The following is a 20,957-nucleotide window of genomic DNA, read 5'->3' on the forward strand; positions in this document are numbered from 1 at the left end:
TCCGAGGAGGGAAGGAATAAAACCTTATTTGTTGACTTTAGATCCACGCTTGACTTATTAAAAAAATACATAATTATTTTTTATTTTGTTCCGATTCATTTATTAATAAATGCATTTTAAGCATAACTTATAATTTTACATATTGACATAAAAATTTTAAATAAAATAAATGGGTAAATCTAAAAGTCAATCGTATCAAATAAAATACACAAAGGAGAATTATTCGCAAAACGTTAATATTGTAAATATTGTTTGCACGGGCGCGGCGCCATTTCCCAAGCCCAAAAGGGCGTACATGGGCATGGGCAAATTTGGCCCAACTAGTGGCCTCCCATCGCGTAAATTGTAACATCCCTACTGCTCTACTTGGGCCCAGACGAGAAAAGGGTTTTTTTTTTTGTTTTTTAAATTTTGGGAGTCACGACCTACAGCGGCGACACGACGTCGCGCGCCGCCGACCGAACCATCCGACGCCGGCGCCGGCACCGCACGCGCGGGGTGGGCGCGATGCGGGGGCTGTCGCGGGCGGGGAAGCGCGCCGGAGAGATGGCGTTCAACGCCGGGGGAGGCGTCGTCAACTGGTTCCCGGGCCACATGGCCGCGGCCTCGCGCGCCATCCGCGACCGCCTGAAGCTCGCTGACCTCGTCATCGAGGTCCGCGACGCCCGGGTGAGTGCCCCTCCCCCCCTCCGTTTGGCTCATTGCCTCATCGGTACGGGCTCTTCCTTTTTGCTTTACCGTCTTCTTGAGTAGTGTCTCCTTTGGCACGGGCGTCGAGGGACGGTTCTTGGCGCTCGGATGGTGCTCGACGAAATGCCTGTTGTGCAACGTTGGAATGCAATGGAACAGAACATGAGTGTCCGTAGTTGCAGACTCTGTGATGTATAACTGTATACTAAATTGTGTGGTGATCCTTATTCTTTTACTTATTTTACAAGTTCTTTTATTCATAATTGTCTTTTACAAGTTGATGAATAATGCTCCGTTCAATTCAGTGATTGTCCATTCGTGCAGTTTCATGTTCAGTTTATTTGTTCGTCTGAAATTTATTCCTCTGATTACTGGTGTTCAACTACTGTAACTTATGTCCAGATTCCGTTATCCTCAGCAAACGAAGACCTTCAACCTGTACTTGCATCTAAGAGGCGTATCCTTGCTCTAAACAAGAAAGATCTAGCAAATCCTAATATAATGAATGTAAGTGTATACTTATTTTTAGCTCAAGCTCCTCAAACTTAAGTTGTCATTTTATGGTGAAACATTCATGTGCTTCACCAGTAACATTTTTCTTATAATATGATTTATTATTTAACAGGCAATTTACATTTTATTTGCAGAGGTGGCTTCATCATTTTGAATCATGTAAGCAGGATTGCATTTCAATAAGTGCACATAGCAGCAGTTCTGTTAGTCAGGTCAGTTGACTATTAATTTCAGTTCTTTTCCTTTTTTTTCTACTGTAAACTTAACATAATGTATATCTCTAAGCTGGAAGAAGGTGTACTCGACACTGATTTTCTATGGATGAATCTATGTAGAGAAATGTGTCATTCTTAGAATCTTCTAAAATAAGTGCATTCTCTACACAATGTATCATATGATTTTATTTAGTTTTGGATTTCAACATGGTTATTTTGTCGTTCAAAAATAGAATGTACTCCCTCCTTTGAAAATTATTTGGTGTTATGCTCAAATGCCTAGAAATCCAATCACTTTACCAAAGTAATGTATGAATGCCTTGCCTCCAACTGCATCCATGCATGAATCATTATCAAGTATTTTGTAGAGAAGTATTGTTGTAATATAAGAAAGTAAGAATGGTGCTTTCAAAGTTACATGCATGCAATGGCCATTCATGAGTCTCATGAAATTATATGGAAAGATTGTTCAATGGAAGAAGTTCACTGTATACTTACATGAAAACCAGTGCAACACACAGGAACTAGCTACTATCATTGGTGGCAGTTAGTGTTGTGCTCCAAAACCTTTCTGTAATTTTGAGTGTAGACTATTGCTCTTATTAGCATTTAGAATACTGATTGGCTGTTGCACTGTTCTCTAAAATTTGTATAACTGGCATTTCTAAGGTTGTTCATAACTATGAGAATAACAACGAGTGCCTAAGAACCGTACCTTGAACCAATCATTTTCATAAAAGATTTGAAATAGTTTCTAACAACTTTGTAAATTAGGACTTTAACTTTACTCTATGTACTGCATACAATGTTGTTTGCTGTTTTTTTTTGTGTTGTTTTGTTTCTTGGGAGTCATTTACTGGAAATGTACTATCTGTATTTTTGTAATGTTATTGCACATAAGAAACATTTCTCCTCCTTGCTGCATCCTTCCCAAAATCCATAAGAAAGCTTCTAAAAATAAATGAAGGAAGCAATCCTTTTCTATAACAAACGAAATGTTGATAGATATGTCCATCTGTGGCAGTATAGTCCTCAGTTATTACATTTAACCTCCTAAACATTTGCTCTCTGTACCCTGAGACATTTTCTGTAAGAAAAACAAAAAAATTGAATGAAGATATGCAGATGTATACGTTTTACAGCAATGATGTTCGTGCAAACATCCTTGCTTCATCTGTGTAGTATATAGACTTTATTCATGTCATATGAGTTAACCAGTTATGATATTTTACTATCTTAGTATTTTTATGTCTTATTTTTCATTCTAAAATTAACAGCTGCTTGGTCTAGTTGAGTTCAAATTAAAGGAAGCAATCTCGAAAGAGCCCACACTTCTTGTTATGGTTGTTGGTGTTCCCAATGTTGGCAAGTCTGCCCTCATAAATTCCATTCATAGAATTGTCACTTCTCGCTTTCCAGGTATAACCTTTACAGAGTAAAATATCTATATTTGATTTATGATTGACTATGTCTGTTCTTATAAAGTCCATGTTTGTTGTTTCTCTACTCCCAGTGCAAGATAAGAACAAGCGAGCTACAGTAGGACCATTGCCTGGTGTTACTCAAGATATTGCAGGATATAAAGTGAGTCTCTAAGGTCAATATTTTCTTAAACATCTCTAAACTTATTAGATGGATGAATCCAATCCTTCAGGCTTCAGTTATGTTGAACTAGATACCAGAAATAGACATGATATAGTACATAGGATGCGTTCGGCAGGCCCCATAAGTTATCCTATTCCTCTCTTTTTCGTGCGCACGCTTCCCGAACTGCTAAACGGTGTATTTTTTGTGAAAATTTTATATAGGAAAGTTGTTTTAAAAAATCATGTTAATCTATTTTATATTTTTTAAATAATTAATAATTAATTAATCATATACTAAACTATTATTATATTTTCTGCGCCGGATAACTAGCACCCCTTCTCCCCTCAAACGAACGCAGCCATAGAGCAACAAGCAAAACCAAACTCAGATATAACGCATGTGGAATAGCACGACACAGCTGAAAGAAAAGGTTTATGGAAGATACTATGGGGTCTTGTCCACCTAACAGGCGTGGCCTCCCGCCTCCCTAGCCACTGGATGGCTGGTGCCTGTAGTAGATGATGCCAGTCGTAACAACAGCAATCTAATCCCTTTCTTTGTATGAAATATATTTAGTTTTTTACAATTCACATTACATATAGTTACTCCTTCCTTACTCGACCCTATGTTAGGATCATAGGTATTAGCTGTGGAAGAATACAAGAATACAGAGATTTAATAGATTAAGATTGCCATTGTTTGATCCAAAGTTTACCTTCTGGATCATTTCGCCTACAAATTAAACATATCCCACACCACAGGCCACTTAGACCCACTTACACTGCCATGTCCAGTTCAGCATATCTACTGCCCAGCCTTATCACTGTTCCGATCCATTTTCTATTGCCACCTACCCTGACTCCATTTTCCTGTGCACCATCAGTTTGCTTAGTTTTGCAAATACATGGTTCTAGTGAGTGCATTCATAGTGCCTAATCGTTGGTCAGTTTCATGTTGTTGTTTTCTTTTTGCTATAATTGTGTAAATTGACAGCAATACTTGTCTTGGACAGATTGCAAGCCAGCCGAGCATTTATGTGCTTGATACACCAGGTGTTCTAGTGCCAAGCATTCCAGACATGGAGACTGGTTTAAAGCTTGCTCTGACAGGTTAGACATTTTAGCTTATGTTTTGTTATTTTCTGAATTCATCTAAAGAATAAGAATGTTATCGCGTTTTCTTGTTAGAGAATTTATCTGTATTTGGTAAACACAAGGTTATTCATAGTTTACTCTTGTTTTACTTACCATTAATATCGAGTTGTTCATATTTGGTACTGCCACATTACTATAGAGCCCTTTGTATTATTTACAGGAGCTGTCAAGGACTCAGTAGTTGGAGAGGAGCGTATAGCAAAATATTTATTGTCACTTCTTAATATTAGAAAAACCCCTCTACATTGGGAGAGGCTGCTTTACCGAAGAGAAGAATTGGATGAAGATGCATTCAATAGTAACGAAAAAGACTATAGGGATTCACCACAAAGGAGGAGGCGACCAAATAATTCTGACGCCTTATATGTACAGGTACTAACTCATATCTGAAAACTGTTGCATGGACAACCATTGTTATGGGGATTTAACTCAGTACCATATTTGAAACTTCCCACGTGTACCATATGATAGAATTTGGATGGAATAGATTTATCCTGGTTTGACAACCGTATTGATTAACATTTTGCATATTATAACACAAAATAAATAATCATATATGAATAACCTCACCATCTGGATCCTTTTTAAATCTGATGCACCCACTGATCATCTATTGCATCTGAGTATAAAACTAGCTTTGCAAGTTGCAAAATAACAGGCAATATTTGATATTGCTAACTTGCTGTGTACATTTCTCACTGTTTTTTCCTTTATGTAACAAAGTCTTCAGTTGACTACTAACTGGATTAAGCAATATGTTACATTTGGTCCATCCTTATAACACTATGTCAGTAACCGTCCATCAAGTGGATTTACAGTACATTTCTGTTTTATACTTGATGTTGTATTGCTGTCCTTGGCAAAAGGGTTTGTTGAATGAATTGAAAAGTTGCATGTTATTCTACCATGTTGTGATTAAAGGTTTGCTGAAAATTTGTGTTTTCATGTTTGCATCTCAAAAGAGTAGGTAGTTATGATTATAGAAGTCCAGTGGTAAATTATCTGTTGATAAGAATGTTCTATCCATGGAGTGATTTTTACTGCTAGTATGGTGTTGATTATAGAAGTTCATGTTGCTAGTTTGTTGGCTTTTAAGTAACACATGTCATTCAGAATTCTGGCTTACTATCTTGCAAAACATGTTAGAACAATTAAGTGAATAATAGTCTAGTTCTTCCCTATATTATATTATTGCTGTTCATAAGGTGGTGGAAAAATGTTCTCATTCATTTTTTTTCATTGACTTTTTCCCTTAAAATTAATATGTTTGTTGAGCAATGTGCAATATCCCATTGTCATGTAAAACCCATTATCTCAGTATATGTGGACTAATATATATATTCATATCTTTTAGTGCAAATTTGTTTATTTTACTACGATTGTCATATAGCACATCATTTAGCCGGGAAATTTCATGTGTTCCAAGGAGCACCTGAGCTACAAACCAACAAAAAAGCATGTATATTTATGAAAATATATTTTCAATAAGTAGCATACAGTATTTTGTCATCCATAATTTCATATCTAAATTTGAACATGGAATAACAACAAAGATAAACTCTGCTAAAAAAAGAAATTAGAAATGAAAATCATCGACACAATAATTGTCAGAAGAATTTGTCCTGTTTATTTCTCCATGTGTACATCAAATATAGATATGAACTTATGTAGGGTGATGGATGCCAACACACTAAATTTATTCAGAATTTACCACGATTGTTGGCATGTGTTTTTGTTGGTTTGAAGCTCAGGTGCTATGCTGCTCCATGCAGCACTGAAATTATCAAGAAAAAGAATACAATATTACCCTTTCTTGATACAGTATGTTTCTCCAATATTATCCAAAGAGAAAGAGCATATTCAGTTATGCAACATAGTTGCATTGGTTGAGATCTGGGAAAAGGCTCATCATAAGCTGCTTGTCAGCATTTTGTGCCTCTTGTTGGGCTGGGTTAGTTATATGGACATGTTAACCTCAAGGTTGTTTGTCCCACGGATTGGGGCCACTCTGCCTGTGTGGCATGTGTGTGTTTGGTGTATCTTACCAAAACATTGGGGTGGCTGGTAGAATTATGGTTGTAAGCCTGTATGACCAGTCTACTTTTGGGTTGTCTTTGGCACCATGGACCATGGAAGACATCCCCATGGATAGACTGATGCCATGTGTGGTTGGTGACTCCAGCAACATACCTTGTGCTAGCTGAACTTCCACCATGTGATTATGTCCAATGGTCAGATCTGTCCATTATTATTTTAATGTAGTTGAACAATTAACATGGTACGTTTGTTGACTTGCCAATCTCTCATGTTCGATGTATTTCCTTTTTGGGGATTGTGTTTTAGTACATATTTTCTTTATGGCAGTGATGACTGAATGCATTTCAAGATTGCTGTGTGCGTTAAATTTCCTAGTACCTGTCATTAACTTGTTGCGTTACTACAGCCTGTTCTGTGTACATTTGTTCAGAAAACCAAATGTGGTCTACTAATTGTAAGGTACCTTTACACCTAATTGTGCTGCCCATTGTACTGTGGCAATCAATGAGTTCCCTTATCTAGCTTGTACAAGTTAATAAACCTCATCCCTCTTCTCCAGGATATGGTGATGGAGGTCCAGAGAACACTTTGCAGTACATTTATGGACTTCACGGGCAACCCTGAGGAGGAGAACGAGCTTGAAAGCCTGATAGACTTGCAGCTTATCGCTCTTCGCAAGGTGTTCAGGATACCTCACAAACCATTTGATGAAACACACGGCCCAGCCTCCAAGAAGTTGTTGACTCTTTTCAGATCAGGGAAGCTCGGCCCTTTCATCCTCGACGATCTTCCAGATCAGTAAAAGGCTAGGTTGCATGTACGAGTTTTATCTATGTTTGTGAAAGCTAAGGATTTCTCATGATAGAGATGACCGACATGATATTGGTAGAAAGCGATGGACGACCTCTAAGAGCATCCAACTTCATTTGGATGATTATCTAAAACAGTTTTATCCTTTGTATCTTTTGTACTCCAGCAGATTATCCATATATGACATTCTCTATTTTTTTGGAGGATGGAGAGAGAACATCAAAGTAGAGCTTTTCCCTCCCCTAATATGTATGACATCCTAAGATAGAAGATGGGATAGATGATCTGCTGAAACTTAACTTTTACTCTCCATTCTTTATTTTCAGAATAAAAGATGGAATAGCTGATTATTAGGGATGCTCTAAGGAGTTGGTTTTTTTTCAGTCCTCTTCCCTAAGAGTAAAGCAAGATCCCTTCAGGCTTCAATATGTCACAGTGTTGGCTCTGTTCTTGGTAATGTGTGCTGTCTTGGGTATGCACGTTAGACTTCATTGAATCAAAGCTTGGGACTGGTTCATAGCAGGATATGTTTCTCTGTCTCATTTTTTTCTGTCTGCTCTGGATAAAGCATGGTTTCTGCTTGTCTCAGAACTGAAATGTTGGCCTTTGATAGCACTCTACATTTCGCGTTTACACTGAGACGGTTTGTTAACACCATGAGGAGCAACATATGGCCTGCCGTTCCAAAAGAAGGGGGGGTGCAAAATAGGAGCAGAACTCGGCACCTGGAGGGCTGCTCCCCTCATGGCCGGCGCCGGCGCCAGTGGTCGCCTTCTCCAAGGCCGGCGGTTCCAAATCTTAAGAAGCTAAGCCCTGTTCTGAATCTTGCAAGCTAGCGTCTCGAAGAAGTGTCTAAAATTGATACTTTTTTCATATTTTTTATATGACACCGTTGACTTTTAGTTACACGTTTAACTATTTATCTTATTAAAAAAATATTTATTGATTATTTTGTTATAATATAATTTATTATTATAAGAAATTTAAGTATGCTTTATAATTTTGCATATTTGGATATAAATTTGGAATAAGACGAACAGTCAAACATAGATTCAAAATAGATTCAAAAGTCAATAGTGTCATATAAAAAAATAAGGGGGAGTATATAAAACTGAATTTTGAAAATTAGGCTAAAAAAATATATCTCCAACTTTACTCATGAATAAAATCAGCTCTCCCATATCCTAGATTTGAGATAAATATATGCATTCCTAATACAAAGAATTTAGTTTTGGGCTTCTTTTGAAAGATAGTAATTTTTATGCCAAATATTTCCAGTACAGAGTTTTGGGAAATAAAGTATGAGCATTTTTTTGGAAATGCTCTTTCATAAGGGAGTTTTTGAGGGATTAGGACTTTAGAAGGATGGAGCTATTAACTTATTTGTTTGTTTAGAGCATCTCCATTTCCAGGAGTGACAGAAATTAAGTTTCTAATAATCTTGGATTGAGGCCATCTAAGACAATTGGGCTAAAGCAAAAGGGCCTGTAGCCTAATGTTTATAAAAACTTTAGTAGCACTTTAGGTTCTGGGATTGACTCCTTGTTGGAGCAGAAAATTAGACCAAAGAAAAGCACCCGCTATCCATCTGTGTCTCAGTCTTTATTTCCTAAATATTCCCTCCTTTCCAAAACGTAAGAAGTCATTTGTCTTATTAATCACTTTTCATTTATTTTTTATTATCTCCACCTATCCTCCGACCCCCAATCATTTCTCATTTAATTTTTAACCTTAATATCTGTTAAACAACTTAGAAATACTTATATTTTTAAACAACTTAAAAATTCTTGTATTTTTGGTCCGATGCAGTACTTTGAATATGCAGCATCGTCGCTGGTGGGTCCTCTTCAAATTTTTTTTGGACGGTTTCTCCCGTAATTTTTCATTTCTTTTCATGTACCCTTTTGATATGGGGGAAATTGCTTGCTAAATCAGAAGCAAGAACCAAGTCCGGTCGGCAGAGATCTCCCAATAAAAGGAGAAATCAGTGCCCCTCTGTTGCCAAATCACCTTCAGAACCAGAGCTGACACGGTATTCTGGACCTTGCCCTTTTTCCACGGCGCTTTACGCAATCTCCGCCTGAATCTCTCGCCCGTTTTAAGGACAGTGTAACGAACGTTGATCACGTATGCATGTTCACCCTCTGTCGCAAAATATTCGTTTTTTTAGCCTACCTTAGATATAACTCTATAATAATTGAAATAACTTTTAGTTAAAAAATAACCTTCTGTGAATTTATCATCTATCTTTTTCAAATCTCAAAGGGGTAATTGTTTACGATATATTTAGAAACGAAAAATAATTTGTACATAAAGCTTTTATATATGAATTTTTATCAATCTAAAAACCAAGGCTAAAAAATAAACTTTAATAAAAAAAATATCAAAATCAACTTCAAATTTAAGATTATAAATAAAAATAATGTTGTTAGCTCTAAAATCTTTTCTATCATTGATAATTAACATAGAGTCAACTTATACAATAGTTACATACAAATATATACAATACCATTAATATATGGTCTATCACATGTATTGTGTTCGAGCATGTGCTATATTTTTTCTCTCTTTTTCTCTTTCCACCACATAATTCCACCACATAAGTATAAATATAACGTGACAATTTTTAGAGCACAATTGTATTCGGTGTAAGCATAAGAAGTGACAAAATGAGGGTGAAATCATTTATTGACAACCTTGCCAAACTACAATACAATAATTGTTCAAAAAATAAAATGCATAGAATAATCTCTCTGACCTAAAATAAATCGATTTTTGAACATCAATGTAGATACCTAGTTATCTAGAGTTATTTCTGGAAGTTGATTTCTTAGGCCAGTCTTAATGCATCGTTTTATGACATATTTACCTAGATTGTAAGCTAGGTAACCGAGCCAAATGAGTTTCATGGGGATGAAATTCCTCTCTTATCTCATGAAACTCCCTCATTTAATGACTGACAAGTCGACAATTTTGCTGATGTGGCATCCTATTTAATGTGCATGACACCCTTAGGACATTTTCAACCCAATGACTAGGATGGTGTTCATAACATTAAATAAGTTATCATCTAGGATGAAAGATGATGTGGCAAGTGAATAAATGAGAAAAGGAAATGAAACCATGTCTTGCATGAGACATGGTTTCTACACAACATTCAATATATCATGTGAGATAAGTGGCATTAAATTGAAGTATAGAATAGTGGTGATTGCATTGGAAGAGTAGTGTCTAGTACTAGTTTCTTGATGATGGAGAGTTTATGAAAACTATATCCAGTGTGATGGGTTAAGAATGCCCTTATAAACATACATTAAGACTAATCTTATTGGGACAAAGTATGAACCAAAGATGTATCTATTTTGGTAGTACCAATCAATACGGTGCCTTTGAATTCCAAAGCGCCATACTCTCATGTAGTCGTAGGCCATCTTCCATCCGGCGACGAGTACTCCGTATATGCTTTGGCGCCAACCTTTGGGTCGAGAGCTTTCTCATCGATTGCATTCTTTCGCTGTGTCTGCTCATGTGTGAATCAGAGTTCAGAAAGACAGCGGAGGGGAAAGGAGAAGAGCAAAAGCAGCAGCAGCGTTCCCCAAGGAAGAGGCCGGGCCATGATGTAGAAGAGCAAGTTCAATAGTATAGCCGACTACTGGCTCTAATTTTTATATAGTCAATCTAATGGTCAACTCATTCAATAGTTACATATAAAGTATTAATACATGGTCCCACATATCATACATATACTGCGTGAGCTTGTGTTATAGCTGGATATAAATTAGTAGCTCACTGTTCTCTTCTCTCATCTCTTTAAAATATATTTACAGTTGGCTTATAGCCTGTTATTATACTGCTCGAAGAGAACTCGTCGGTCTAGAACGCCCATGCGGCAGCGATTTTATGGCACACCAACTGCGTTAGGTTTCCCAGATACAGAATGGCCCCACCAGCTGCAGCCTGGGGCTGGGTGCATGCGCGTTGCTTGCTTCTCGTCGAGAAAGCACATGTGCAACTTGACCTCCCGCTAGCCAGGGTACTGGGCAACCTATATTCATATATCTAATTATACTTGTATCTAATTTTTTAAATAATATCCATATTTAAAATAGATTATTATATAATGGGTATAGTTATCCAGTAAGTAGTAGAAGTCACATGTGTGGATCTCACGTATAGAAATTAATCAACATTTACACAAAGTTGTTCTTATATAGTAAATCATTCCACCAAATTTCAATCAAATCTAATAATTTTTTATAGTGTGAATATTAGTTTAAAAAATTTAGGTTCAAATTTATACGTACTAAGGCCATGTTCGGTAGTAGGGTAAGGTCACGTTCGGCTGTAGAGGTGATAAGTTAACTTATCCAGTGCGGAAAACGTAGTAATAGATTAGTACATAATTAATTAATTACTAATTATTAAAAAATATAACATAGATTAATATGATTTTTTAAAATAATTTTCCTATAGAAATTTTTTGCAAAATGTACACCATTAGCAGTTCGTGGAAAATGAGGAAGGTTAGTTAACTTGTGCCCGCATACGAACGCGGCCTAAGTAATCCGCACGGAAAAGATAGTAATATATTAGTACATGATTAATTAATTATTAATTAAAAAATTGAAAAATGAATTAATTTTGATTTTTAATTGCAACTTTTCAATAGAAATTTTTCGTAAAAAACAAACTAGTTTAGTAGTTCAGAAAGCGTGCACACAGAAAAAGACGAAATCTGAATTTACTTACTCCGTCGAATGAACGCAGCCTAAGTGTGTACGAATCAAGCGGGTAAAATGGATAATATCCTCCTCATACCTAAAATTTCAATGAATAATTATTTTTTACCAATATCCTATCCAAATAAATGGGTATGTGTATGGAAGTGGGTAATGAATAACCGATGCTAGCTCTACGTGTAACACAGTAAAAGAGAGCAAAGATGGCGTCTTGTTTGTCTATGACGCGAGCCCGTGCTAAGAGAGTGAGACTAGGCAGGGAGCAAGCAGCGGGAGGAGGAGGGACTCACGAAGGGGCGGGGACCTGTGCGGGATGGAGTCGAGGAGTAGGTTGAGCAGGAGGGAGGCTTACCAGCTGAGCAGGGATGGATTTAAAGTGAGGGTAGCGGGGGCTCGAACCACACCCGCTATCTTCGTTAAAAGTATTGGAGCCCCACGAAAACCACCTCCTAAAATTTTATGACAGATCGATAGAAATTGGGGCTGAAACTCTATCTAGCTTGTTTAGACCCTTCTAATCTCGATGCCTAATCCGCCGCTGCAGCTGAGGAGGAGTAAGGTTGCTAGAGAGAGTGGAAGCACGAGGAGACGATTGACGCAACATGGCATGAGCGGGATGGGAGGCAAGTGTGGTGTGAACACAGGTGAGGTGGAACGGGGCGAGCAACTCCGACTAAAACATCGTGATGATGGTGGTGGAGGAGGCTGGGAGGTGAGGTGGGGGGTCGGCCATGCCGATGAATGGTCATTTGTCGAAGATCCAACACCCACCTGGATGCCAAAGGAGTTGGTTACTACCGTGGAGAAGCAAGTGGCCATCGTGGCCTACCATATCTTCAGTCATGAGTTTTTTGGGTTTGGATGGAAAGAGATAGATTAAATAGTTTGTGGTAAGCTAAATAAACAGAAGTTATCTAAACTACTCTTGTATAAACTGTCTATTTTGTTGTCTTTGTGTGATGTGGTATTTTATCGACAACACTAGTATGAACTATTATACATGCCCTAAAAAATATTCGCATTAGCTACTGTTCTTTCTCAATTATAGTGCATCACTCACTCCATTTCCAAATAAGATTATTTCTATCCTATTTGAATTTGTACTAAAATAAGTTTAATTATAAACAATTATCGCATTGGAGTTTATGAAAGTACGAAAAAATATATTGAAATCAAATAAAGTCTAAAGAAAATTGTATTAGGATTTGAGAAGGTAGGAAATGAGGATAGTGCATTATGAACCCCTTCAGTGCTAAAAATCGATTGGGCTAGTTTTAGGGTGTTAGGAATTTTGCCTAAGCTTAGAGCACTATCTCTCCTGTTTATTTTTTATTAATAACTTATTGGTGGGGCTTACGGAGATAATTTAAAGTATTTAGAAGTTATTATAATTTACGATAGATGTGCGTCGATACGATCTTTCAGAACTTTAATTCAAAAAGAGCGCATGAGAATACAAACTCCAGATATATCGTGGTTTAAATTTCACAAACTATAAATAATTTGACCAAAATACAACAAAACTATAGATTAAGAATATATATCATAAACTATAATTTTAATACTAAATTTACCCCAATTCAACGGATTTGATGCATCATATCATAAACTTTAACGTCAAATTTATCCCAAAATTTTATAACTTTTCAAAAGAGCAGTACTATTAATCTAAACTCTAACTTATGCAGATTTTTTTTTACTAACTTCATTATATGTTTTTATAGTTTTGGGATAGTTTGGAAAAAATATTTTTATTTTTGTAAAATTTACTCTAGTTATATATTGTGCATATATATACACTTGCAACCTGCATATACTTTGCAATTTCTGCGATCTATATTGAATTATATTAGGGGTGTTTAGATTGAGAAAATTTTTTGGAGAAGTGTCACGTTAAATGTTTGACCGGATGTCGGAAGAGGTTTTCGAACACGAATGAAAAAACGAATTTCACGGCTAACCGCGAGACGACGAATCTTTTGAGCCTAATTAGTCCATCATTAGCATATGTTGGTTACTGTAGCACTTATGGCTAATCATGGACTAATTAGGCTCAAAAGATTCGTCTCAAGATTTCTTCTGTAACTGTGTAATTAGTTTTTTGGTTCATTTTTATTTAATGTTTTATTTAGGTGTCTAAAAATTCGATGTGATGCTTTTGGAAAAAAAATTTGGATCTAAATAAGGCCTTAGTACTTTCTTTGTTCCATGGAATCTCACTGGCCGGTCAACCATTAAAGCTAACCTCGATCCCTAGCTAGATGCGATGTTGACTCCTGATGTATCATATGTTCATATTCTTTCACGTACCATGGGTTTTTATGCTGACATATGTACGTAGCATGCATCATGATTATATATGTATTATTTAATTTCAACTAGCTAAATACCCCTACTTTATTATGCATAACAAATATGTTGTAATATTACCATTTTTATATATAAATATATTTTTCATGAAATGTATTACCCATATATTTTTATAAGAATATTCACCTTAATTTAATTTTATATATGACTACCAATTTAGGTTTAATATTTTTATTATATTAAAAAACTCGAAAGGGTAATATGCAAAATTTATAATAGCACCTTTGCCCGGAGTATATATTGTGACGATCTCCTCATGGTCGAGCTCTGCATGCTTCGCCTGTGTCAGAGCCCCAGATTTCGGTTTGAATTCATGCTTCAGTTTTTGACTTCGATTAAACAAAAGGATTGCTAGCTCAAATTCAGACTGCCAATTTTAAAAAATAATCAACTGATACTCATTTGATTTGGTGAGGTCATGTTACAGTTCTCGGTGCTTGGTCTTTACTCCTAGCTTACACCGTAATTTACGGTCTTTACTCCAAAATATAATTATGTATACTAATATAAAAAGAAGCAGTTGTAATTTTTTTAGGGTCACATCAACAAATGTACACAGGGATTTGCTTCACCCATTATCCACCGTTAGATGCATATATCGAATGACCTAAAATGATATGAAACAACTCTCTCTTGCGATCCTACGAACAGACCCCCTGACCACGCTCTCTTCCGTAAAAACCACCCAGCGAAGTTGCTCTCCTGTCCCTCCCCCCGGCTCTCGACGCAGGACGGTGCCCTCGCTCCCGGCCGCCGCCCCGACGCACGGAGCCTGCCACCCGTCCTGCTCCGCCGCTGCCTGCGCTACCGCGACGCACGCCAGCGCCCCGCTCCCGGCCGCCGCAGGTGGGAGTGAAAAACTTTGACTCTTATCTGCACTAATGCCTCCTCAAGCAGAACTTGTAGGTTGAGGCTTGACATCTGACATGTCTTTTTCCTTCTGCAGATGGAAGTGAAGAGATCAAGCACAGATTCAGATATGACATTTTATCTATGTGCTGGTCTTAGTATCCATATCAGTTCAATCTGTATATCTGCATTTCTCTCCTTCTCGCTCACATTGCAGGCTTTCTTTCTCTTACATGAATATGATTGTCATATAAGCTGCACATTTTAGTTGAAAATATTGTGATTTTGATGGCAGATTTGAGTTGTTGCCATCGCCACCAATATGCACAACCTCCACCCATCACTGTCATCGATTATGGTACGCGTGACCTCCACCGATGCAATGGTCGCCCTTCAGCGATGTGGCATTGAAGTATTGAACGACACTGCAGGTCATAGCATCGGCCACGATAACTCCTCTAGGTGGACAACACTGCAATCACTGTCGGCTGAGCCATCCATTCTCCAAAGGCAGGTACCTTGCCCATGATTTTGCTTGCTTCCTATGCCATGGTAATAGTATGCATGGCTCAACTGAACACAAATAGAGTATAAAAAAGCCAAGGTGATTCTCATCTTCCAGATTCTGCTTTTGATATTCGCTTGCTCCCTACACCATGGCAATTTGCATGCTTGCTCCCTGTCAACATGTTAACAATGAGAATTGGGAGCACTTCACAAAAGAGGAGTAGATGCGATCTAGAAGAGGGAAGGTGCATTCATTCATTATAATACATCAGGTGTATTTATGATATGTATTTTTTTGCTTGATTTGCTCTCTTCATTCTGCACTACTCGATGCAGCTAGCAAGCAATCAACACTTGGTATCCTTAGGTGAATGGTGACAGGTTCCTGTAATATCTTATATTTTAGATATGGTCATGTTGATATTACAATGATTTGTATTGCTAATGTTTTTCCCATTTCCTGTTCCATTATGCCTGCAGTATATTCTGCAAACCTAGCAGAGATGAATTTCTATTTTTCTTCCCCTTTCAAGGCAGCTAATAGTCCTTTTCTGCACAAAATTTTAATTGAAGACTACTCAAGAGCCTAAGATGTTCTGTCCTTATGTATTCATTTTTCTGCGGTCCCTTTTGGTAACATCTCTTAGAGGAAATATGTGTTTTCTCTCATAATTTAAATTTTGCAGTGTGCTGGTGCATTTTATCCAACAAACTATGATTCTGATTGTGTGATATATTGTTTTCTATAGAAAGATCCCCATAAAGCTTTTGGATTATAAGGCTCTTCCTGGATTGATCAAAATATTCGGGCCAATGGAGGCTCTAAATTTGCTTGGAATCCGGTCTCTAATAATTACAATGATAAGGAACCATACTTTTATGGTCGGTGTTTCTGTGTTCCGAATTTACTGATATCCATATTTTTAACCCTTTTCATCTTAATTATGGATATATATTATTTATTATTTGTAGCTTCACCAAAGTTGTTGTCATGGATTCCATGATTCCATTGAATGAAAAAGGTATATGCCAATCCAATTTTAGGGAATGGCTTTTCCATTTTTTGGAGTTGATTCCCTTTTTCCAGTTTACCAGTGGACTAGAGTCTCCTTTGTGGAATTCCATGAAGGATAGTGGTCTGATAAATGGGTAGTCGGATTTCAAAAATATTGATCTTTTTAGCGGCTGCATTTGGTTGTGCATATTTTAGCAATATGGTCCATTCCAAATAAGTGTTCTGGTCAAGGAAAATATGAAGACGGTTTTAACAAATGATTTACGTGTTTTGCAATCCCTATAAACTATTACTGTTTGCATCGCAGGAGATATAAACCCATCGGTGATCATTTAAATGCTATTTTAATTGTAGATCAAGCCAAGGGTATATCTGAAATTGTGCGCAAAGATGAGCTCTTGTGTACGTGGTGGAGATGTGGAGTCCTTTTTTCCGATTAATGCTGCAGTCCATTTCAATGGCATAAAAACAAATGTTTTTTTTAGCTTTTTAAGTGTTTATCAAGCTATGACAAATTTTATATTTGGGATTATTAGCTTCTTTGCATTGTTTAGTGTTTAAATGTGTATTCTAAAATAGTATGTCAAAATACATTATCATCGACATATAGTTTATGTACTTTGTATTATATATTGTTGAAAATGCAGTAAATTTTGAGTGTTCTTAGGGCACATACAAATGGCTCTTATTGTCGTCTCTATCACTGCATGCTCGCTGACATGGAAGAGAGACGATAGGAGAGAGAAAATTAGTTGTTTTGTATGGAGTCAGTAAAACATCGACTCTTGGCGCATAAAATGAAAAGATGATCATAGAATCTGCTTTGTATATGTGTTTGACTCTAATTAGAGAGTAAATGAGAAATTAATTAGTCTAGAGTCAGTCTGAGAGATTGTCCTTTGTACGATGAGTTTTTAGATATGCCCTTATATGATTACTATGACATATAACATGGAAAACGTGCATGCCACGTGCATGATTACGAGATTTTATAAAAGCATACTCATCCCTGGGCACGTGCGAGCTGAGGGACCGCACACAGCCCCAAAAATATTTGTTTTAATTTAATTTAAATAAATATGTTATAATATATTTATGATCTCTTTATTCTGTTTTCGTAAACTTCTATCTTTCTACTCCACTTAGGCCTCGTTCGGCAGAGAGATTATAAGTTAACTTATCCCTACCAAAGAAAACATAGTAATCGATTAGTACATGATTAATTAATTATTAATTATTAAAAAATATAAAATAGATTAATATGATTTTTTAAAACAACTTTTCTATAGAAATTTTTTTGTAAAAAATACACCGTTTAGCAATATGAAAAACGTGTGCATGGAAAACGTAGTTAACTTATGTCCATAGCTGTCACACCCGGAGTTTCGTCCTAAGCCTAAAATCGTAAAAAAAAATCCGTAAATAACAATTGGCTTAATTAACTCAGGAAAAATCCCTCTAAAAGGAATTAATTCAATTAAACCGAGGCTCGCAAATCGACTAACTGGATTTAAATTCAAATTGCAGAAGTATAAAATTTGGCCAAACAAATTAATTTAAAACTCGGCAAAAGTGGGGTTTTCCTTTTTCCCTCCTTTTTCCTTTCTTTTTCCCTTCCTTCTCAAATTGGGCCGAAGTCCAATTTTCCTCCCTCCTTTTTCTTTTTCTTTTTCTTTTTCTTCCTTCCCGGGCCGGCCCAGCCGAGCCGGCCCACCACTTCCTCTCGGTCGGCCCAGCCGACCAGCTCCGGCCGCTCCTCCGCCCGCGCGCGCCCCGCCTGGGCCGCCGCTCGGCCCAGCTCGATGCGTCGCCCGCGCCTGCGAGTCCGCGCCGCCTCCCTCCTCCCCTCGCGCCACTGACAGGTGGGGCCCACCTGTCAGTGACCGTTCCCCAGCCAGCGCCCGCGCCCGCGCCGCGCCAGCCGAGTCCGACTCCGCGCCGCCGCCGCAACGGCCGCCGCCGAGACCGCGTCGTGCCCGACTTGGTCTCCAACCTCCGCCCGCCCTAGCCAGTGCCGCCGCCCTTTAAATCCTGAGCCGCCACGCGCCGTCGCCCACTTTCTGCCTCCGCCCGAGTCGCCGCCGCGCTGTCGCCGCTCGCCGCCACCGTTCAATCTCGCCGCCAGCCACTGGTCGTCGCCGTCCAGCTGCGTCACAGCCTCCGCGCCGCCGTCGCCGTCGGATTGCCACCCCCATCGTCGCCGGTGGACATCCCCAGCGCCGCGCATTCCCTCTCCGCCCGGTCGCCGTAGCAACTCGTCGCCTCGCCGTCGTTCGCCGATCTCCGTCGCCACCGCCGATCTCCCGCTCCTACGCGCGTCGCCACCTCCGCCTCGATCTCACCGACCCGCCCGCAGCTCCCGTCGCCGGCCGCGCTCGCTGCTCCCCTCTCTGCTCCCCTCTCGCTGACGAGCGGGCCCCACCCGTCAGTCACCCCGCGCCCCTCCTCCCTCTCTCCTCCCGTGGGACCCGCGTGTCAGTCTCTCCCCTCCCCCTCTCTCTCATCGACAGGTGGTCCCCACCTGTCAGCCGTCAGCCACCTCTCTCCTCGCTGACGTCAGCAGCCCCATTAATTGCGCAATAATTGATTTAGGACTTTTCTGTTTAGCTAAAAACCCCATAAAACTTCTAAAATTCATAAGTAATTCATTTAGTCTCCGTTTAGGTCCATTCAAATTTCATTAAATTCATAAAATTGTCAAGAATCCATTAAAAATACTTTCTTTTGCTATTTCAGTAGAGTTTGTGCCTGTTTTATTTATTTTTGTGCTTTGTCGCTTAGATTCGGACCCCGCCGAAGAGCCAGTTTACTTCGAGATCGTCGCCGAAGTTCCCCAAGGGCCAGAGCAAGGCAAGTGACACTCATCCTTGAACATATTGAACCCATTATTGCAAATTCCCCACTTTATCATTTCAAATGTGCATTGTTTTAATCGAAGTATTTACTGTATGTTATTTTTCGGGTAAACCTTATTATTATGCCGTTGTTTATCCAACTTTATTCATTGCTGGACCAGGGGTAACTTGATTAGAGCTAGGCCTAGGTTAATGCTTAGCCGTGCTTAGAACAAATAGCTCATGGGATCACATTTAATCATGCTTAGTTCTGAATAGCTGAGATATTGATTCATTACCCGGTTCGGGTTACTGTCAACTAAAATATTGATAATGGTGGACTGTGGTGGGTGCATGGTTTTGAGAGTCGCACCCATGGTAATTAAGGACCGATTCACGGGAAACCCTGGAAGTGATTAAGTGCTAACCACATGCCGAAATGGGTAAGGTGGGATTTGAAGCATGACTTCGAACTATTTGACGTACCCAGGCAAGGGTAGGCGTGATGGAGTATGGACGGGCAATCGTGGTGTAACGAAAGCCTCTGCTGCTTTCGGATCTACCAAGGCACAAGAGGGGACTGCCCGACTTGGTGTAAAGGAGGGGGTGAAACCTGAAGTGTGGTACGATTAAATAGGGAGGGTTGTGTAACGGGTCCTATCACAGTCTCCTTTCCAGTATACCATGGTGGTATGTCGGCGCACGTTCAAGTGTAGTGGAGTCGTGTCTTGTGGGTACAGTAGTACACCTCTGATCAGAGTATAAACTATTCGAATAGCCGTGCCCACGGTTACGAGCGAGCTCCCAGCTTCACTGTAATTAGTGAACCTTTAATAACTTGAGTAATTGGTTTGTCACTTGGGACTACTGCAACGTGGTGTAACGTTGAGTAGTGGTTGGGCCTGTTGCAACGTGGTGTAACGTTGGACAGTGTTGTGGTATTTTACAACTGTTATTTTACCTGTGCTTTACTGTATTCAATTACCTTTATTCTTTTAATCTCTGTTATTTGTTTAACTGCTGCTTTATTGCAACTAACCTTAGCCTGTCCTTGTTAATCCCTATGCATCATTTATTTTCCCCCTTGTCCGTGTCACTTGTTGAGTACGGTGGTTTGTACTCAGCCTTGCTTAACTTTCCTACCCCAGAGCTAGAAGTCAAGTCCGATGGAGGTGTCTCTCAGGAGTGAGCTATTCTGCCGTCGAAGCTTTACCTGTGGACTGGAGCCGTACTCGCTGAAGCTAGTCTACCTTTTCTTTCCGCTGCATTTCCGCTAGAATAAGTGTAATTTTCAGTTGTTTCTAAGAACGATGGTTATGTAATCAACATTGTCTTTTTGTGTACCCTGGCTGGTCCTGGACATGGATTTAATACACAATTAAGTTCAGAAATTCGTGTGAGGAATTTCTGGGCGTGACAATAGCCGAATGCGGCCTTAATAAGCTAGAATGTGGTTTTCTTTTCTCGGCTACAACAAGTGTTCGATAGCAATCATGCATATCTTACACAGGTAAACTACTGTATTTTTGACAAAGATGTGAACATGTGTTGTAGTCAATAAGGATTCCATTTCCCATTTAGGCCTTGTTTAGTTCCCAAAATTTTTTTCCAAAAACATCACATCGTATTTTTAGACA

The 20,957-nt window shown here is 38.7% G+C and overlaps 1 protein-coding gene across 1 annotated transcript; it reads left to right on the forward strand.

The window, feature by feature from the left end:
• Positions 1-388: 388 nt before the first annotated feature.
• LOC102709033 (short integuments 2, mitochondrial) lies at positions 389-7,520 on the forward strand. The gene is made up of 8 exons (XM_006662857.3): positions 389-669; positions 1,093-1,197; positions 1,338-1,415; positions 2,696-2,837; positions 2,932-3,002; positions 4,018-4,114; positions 4,320-4,531; positions 6,756-7,520. The coding sequence occupies exons 1-8, from the start codon at positions 508-510 to the stop codon at positions 6,996-6,998; spliced, it is 1,110 nt and encodes a 369-aa protein (XP_006662920.1). The 5' UTR covers positions 389-507; the 3' UTR covers positions 6,999-7,520.
• Positions 7,521-20,957: the final 13,437 nt, after the last annotated feature.

Source organism: Oryza brachyantha, chromosome 11 (assembly GCF_000231095.2).
Source record: "Oryza brachyantha chromosome 11, ObraRS2, whole genome shotgun sequence".
NCBI classification, from domain to species: Eukaryota; Viridiplantae; Streptophyta; class Magnoliopsida; order Poales; family Poaceae; genus Oryza; species Oryza brachyantha.

Excerpts from the sequence above, each read along its gene's own strand:
- LOC102709033 (XM_006662857.3), top strand. The coding sequence starts at position 508 with ATGCGGGGGCTGTCGCGGGCGGGGAAGCGCGCCGGAGAGATGGCGTTC. Across the intron at positions 2,838-2,931 it reads TGTCACTTCTCGCTTTCCAG|TGCAAGATAAGAACAAGCGA; the intron begins GTATAACCTTTA and ends CTCTACTCCCAG. Across the intron at positions 3,003-4,017 it reads AAGATATTGCAGGATATAAA|ATTGCAAGCCAGCCGAGCAT; the intron begins GTGAGTCTCTAA and ends TGTCTTGGACAG.